We start from the raw sequence: 5,137 nt of genomic DNA on the forward strand, positions 1-5,137 counted from the left end.
AATATATATATATATATATATATATATTTAAGTAGGCTCCATGCCCAAAGTGGTGCCTGAACTCAGGACCCTGAGATTAAGAGTCCCATGCTCCACCTACAGAGCCAGCCAGACACCCCTTCAATGCTATGTTCTTCAGAATTCTATACTAGGCCCTTTCTCTTCTTTCTCTACACTCTCTCCCTAAATGACTTCATCCTTTCCCATCGTCTTAAAAATGCTGGAAGCTCCCAGATAGAAGTCTATATAGTCCAGACCCCAGGATTACGGTTTCATAGGCCCAACTGTTTCCTACATATTTCCACTTGGTAGTTTCACAGGCATCTCAAATTTACTCTGTTCAGAACTGAAACCCTGGGACGCCTGGGTAGCACAGTCTGACTGTTGAGCGTCTGACTCTTGTTCTGGCTCAGGTCCTAATCTCAGGATTGAGATCTCAGGGTCGTGAGATCAAGCCCTGCTTCAACTTTATGCTCAGTGCAGAGTCTGCTTGAAATTCTCTCGCCCTCTCTTGCCCCTCTGGCTCACGCTCTCTCTCTCTAAAATAAATAAATAAATCTTAAAAAAAAAAAAAAACCCAAAAAACTGAAACCCTGATTCCCACCCAGCTTGTAAACCTATTTCTCCCCAAGTTATCCCCAATTCAGTAAATGTCATTATTTTTCATACACTGGTCAAACAAGAAACCTGGGAGTGAACGTTCTTGATTTCTTCCTCTTCCTTGGCCTTCACATGCAATCTAACAGTAAGTCCTACCCATTCTAAAGAAATCTGTCCACTTCTTGCCATCTCTTCTGGACTAGGACCAAGCCACTACCCCAGCCCCTGAATTACCACAAGAGCTTCCTAACCAATTTTCTTACTTCTGCTTTGTCAAAGCCTCCAATCATTCTCCAAAGAGCCATCAGTCGTCTTTTAAAAATGTAAACAGAAACATGTCAGATCTCTTAAAAGTCTTCAAGGACCTCCTGCTGTACCTGTACAAACAGTAAACACTAACCTCCTTACCGTGGTCTAAAAGACCCTGAACGATCAGGCCCAGCTAACTTCTCTAACCTCATCTCCTTCCCTGCTCCCTTCCTCACTACCCCTTCTCTCTTTTCAGATCCTTAATCACACAAAGCTCTTTTCTCTTCCTATCTAAGGCTCTCTGCACATGATGTTCCCTCTGCTTGGAATGCTTTGTCTACCCCTAGTCTTCAAATGGCTGCTCTTTCTCATCTACCAGGCATTGACTTAAATGTTAATTCATTTAAGTAGGTTCCTGGCTACTTCTTTTTTTAATCATAGAAGCCTGCATCATTTCTTTCCCAGCATTTCTCATCTTATAATCATTTGACTATTCGTTTTGTATTATCTAGCTTCCCTACCAGACTGGAAGCTTTGTGACAATGTGCTCTATGTCTGCTTCACTCACAACTGAATGAATATCAGTAACTAGCACTTAATAACCGCTTGATATTTGTTGAAAAAGGTTATCGCATTAGGAAAGTCAGTGAAACTTTAACTGTGAATATTAAAGAACATTGCTTTACCCATGTCATCATTAACCACATAACAAGGCCTATGGAGTGCTTTCTTCAACTGAGGCTAGAATCAAGGAACCTGCCTCAGAGTCCTGCAAGGGGTGTGTGTGGGAGGGGGATGGGGTTGGCTTTGGCAAACTAAAGAACTGAAAGGAGACTACTGTAACAGTTGGTTCTCTAATCAATCTTTTTTTTCTTTTTTTTTAAGTAGGCTCCATGTCCAGCGTGGAGCCCAATGTGGGGCTTGAACTCACAACCCTGAGATCAAGACCTGAGATCAAGGCCTGAGCTGAAATCAGGAGTCAGACATTTAACCAACTGAGCCACCCAGGCACCCCTCTAATCAGTGTTGTGTGGTGCATGTAGTATATGAGCTTACTCTATTTTATAGATGACAAAGTTGAGACAAATTAATTTTTAAAAATCAAGGTAAAGACCCAAGACAAACTGTGAAGAAGACATGCTTGGCTCCTGCACCCTTTCCTGCCTTTTCAGGACTTCTTCCTCCAACCGATACCCTCTATCAGGTCTACTGCAGCAGCTCATCCAGGTTTGGTTTTGGACCCTCTACATGGGGTAGTCTTAGAACAGTGTCAAACCCAAAAGACTTAGCACCCTTTTCTGTTTGCTTGGTAGGATCCTGTCCCTTTAAAACTAGCTTATTAGATAAACTAATCTCTCCTATGGTACTAAATTTCTAATACAAATTTGCAGTTTAGCAGGGCACTCTGGAAGTATGTCTGCCACTACAGAAATGACTGACTCCTCTAGCACAGCAAGCCAAAGGAGATTTAATCTTTGGATGAGTTGTTCAAATGACAGTCTCACTGGCAGTTATTATTATTATTACGAATTTATATAAACTGTTTAGATATGACACACATTTTCTCATTTGGTTCTCCTAATATCCTGGTGGGACGAGAGAGACATTTATTACAGTTCTTTTACATATAAGGAAACTGAGATTGAAGAAAGTTACATTTTAGTATCACCTAGCAAATGTCAGAGAATGGAATCTAATCCAGGACTCCCAATCTTCTTCCACCATTCAAATCTTTTTCCTCTATCACTTTGCCTACTGAGATTTGTGTTGTGGGGAAGCTTCAACATGAATGAAACTGTTCCCAGGACTCTGACCCTGGTTCATGTTCAGGGTCTCAATCTGCCTTACTCTGGAGGACCTCAAGGAGTTTGTCTGTTGGTGAAATACTTACCATAAAAGGTGCTGCTACAGATTTTCTTATCAACAGTTTTAGTGTAAAAAGATTAGAATTCCAAAATATCCGGTGATTTTATTAGCCATAGACCATAATGTTTTGCATCTGAGAAGCTTTGGACAAATGGTATTAAGAATCTTTAACTGGTAGGATGCCTGGGTGGCTCAGTCAGTTAAGGCCTGCCTTGGGCTCAGGTCATGATCCCGGGGCTGCTCAGCGGAGAGCCTGCTTCTTCCTCTGCCTGCCACTCCCCCTGCTTGTGCGCTTGCTTTCCCTCTCTCTGACAGATAAATAAAAATCTTTAAAAAAAAATCTCTAACTGGGGGGGGGGGGTAAGGAGATTTATATTGGCACATTGCTAGTTAAAATTCAATGTTCCCATCTCTTCAGTGAATAGAGCAGATGGCAGACTCAGCCCTCTACCTGATGGGCAGGTGTTCACGACACATTTGACACTGAAAATTGATGGGTGAAAAGGCTTCTCACACTGAAGAGTCGTTTAGGAAAATGAAACCTCAGTAATTTGCTTCTCTGGATGCTTAACTTTAATCTGTGTAGGATCTGCCCACTGAACTCTTAAATGATTTTAAACACCACCTCTCATGTACAATGTTGTATTAAAATGCACTAGTAACCAAGACTTTAAGGTGATAATAAAACACACCTGACAGCACAGCTGATTCACCTGAGTTTTATGGGTTATCCACTACGGGGTACATCAGTTTTCCACAAGCTAAAAAGAAAAATCAGTAACTACTTCCAACAGATGCTGGAGCAAAGTAAACTTCTGTACTTTATACTCTCTAGAAATAAATGCGCTCCAAGAAATTTTTACAATCTCTTTGTTGAAAATTAAAAGATTTTCCAATGCCTCGATTTTGAGTATCTTCCATGGGGGCAGAGAAAGTGGCCGGTCAGGTTTACTGGGTAGGGAGGAGCTGGACAGGGCATCGCGCGCGTTTTCCAGCCGGTGCCTCTGCCCAGCGGGGACGCGGACCAGCCCTCAGCCGGCACCCGGCGGACACCCAGCCCCAGCCTACGTCCCGCCCCTGCATTACCCGCGCCAGCGCCGGCAGCACCGCCTTCTCCTCTCCGTCTTCTTCCTCCTCCTCCTCCAAGGCCACAGCCGCCGCCACCGCCACCGCCAGGGCCTCTAAATTGTCTTCGCGTTTGTATTGGGCGACCGGCGCTCCAGTGCTGGGATTTTTCAAGATTTCGAGACTGGAGGCCGCCAGTTCCGCCGCTCCGTGCGAGTCGGCCATCACCACGCCTCCGAGGCCTGAGCGCCCGCGCTGGCCCGGGGCGGGGGAAGCTGGCGCCGACTCAGGCACCCCGGCGGCTCCCGGCTTGGGGCGGGCGGTTACTAGGGGCTCAGTAACTAGGGACGCTACAGGGGCCGCGAGGGGCCAAAGTCACTCAAACTCCCTTCTGGCTGCGGGAAACCCAAGCTGGGCGCTTCCTGGATAGTGGGAGTGAGTACTGAGTCTTTCCTGGTTTAGAGGCTTGGCAGGCAAAACAGGGCACCTCTTCGCCAGCTTCGCGCCTCACCGCCTAAACGCACACTTCACATTATACCCATGAAGCAACTCGTTCTGTAGAAAAAAAAAATGTGCGCATTTTCATTTATTGAAATAACACGTCTGTTGAAGGCGGCGGCGGCAGAGGAAAGCAGATGTTACAATGTGGCGATCTCAGAACAGCAGCATAGCTTGCATCTGCGACCTAACATGGCTCCCCCGGGAACCAGAGAATAAGGAGGGAGGTACATCCTACTTTGACTGACTTGAGAGCTCGCAGGAATCAACCAATCCGAAGGAGGCTGCTAGTTATTACACGCGTTTTTTTTTTTTTCTTAGTTTGGCCAATAAAAGCCCAGAGTTGGGTGGAACCTGGCTCACCCACTGGTGAGTGACACTGCAGGTGTATGAACCGGGCGTTTGTGTTTGGATTCATCAACTTTACGGTGGTTGGGTTGAAGTGTGCAAGCGCCCGACAGTAACCACAGACACACCCCATCTCCACCTCACCCCATAAACAGCTTCCCACTCAGGATTTGGGCGTTTCAAATGGCGACTTCCCTCTACATCATGTGGCTGTGGTGCAGTCTCAACCACCTGCTAAGTCCCTACTACCTCAGGCTGAGGCTGCTTTAACCTTCTCCTCCCTGTCCTTCAGCCTCCCCCCACCACTAGCCCTACAACCAGCCTTCGTCACCATAATGTTAAAGTAAGCGGCGCGCGCTGCCTAGAACCTGTGCGGTCTGAGCGCTTTTTCTTTTTTAATCTTTTTTTTTTTTTTTAAGATTTTATTTATTCGACAGAGATAGAGACAGCCAGCGAGAGAGGGAACACAAGCAGGCGGAGTGGAAGAGGAAGAAGCAGGCTCCCAGCAGAG

At 45.8% G+C, this 5,137-nt stretch overlaps 1 protein-coding gene across 3 annotated transcripts in view; it reads right to left on the reverse strand.

The window, feature by feature from the left end:
* The window catches only part of FAM161A (FAM161 centrosomal protein A), a 26,325-nt gene extending 21,827 nt beyond the window's left edge, over positions 1-4,498 (reverse strand). For all 3 annotated transcript variants that reach the window (XM_034659198.1, XM_034659197.1, XM_034659199.1), the window contains exon 1: positions 3,802-4,498. In XM_034659198.1, coding sequence (XP_034515089.1) covers positions 3,802-4,005 — 204 coding nt within the window. In that variant the 5' untranslated portion in view covers positions 4,006-4,498. The remainder of the gene's footprint in view (positions 1-3,801) is intronic.
* Between the last annotated feature and the right edge of the window lie 639 nt (positions 4,499-5,137).

Source organism: Ailuropoda melanoleuca, chromosome 4, assembly GCF_002007445.2.
Source record: "Ailuropoda melanoleuca isolate Jingjing chromosome 4, ASM200744v2, whole genome shotgun sequence".
NCBI classification, from domain to species: domain Eukaryota; kingdom Metazoa; phylum Chordata; class Mammalia; order Carnivora; family Ursidae; genus Ailuropoda; species Ailuropoda melanoleuca.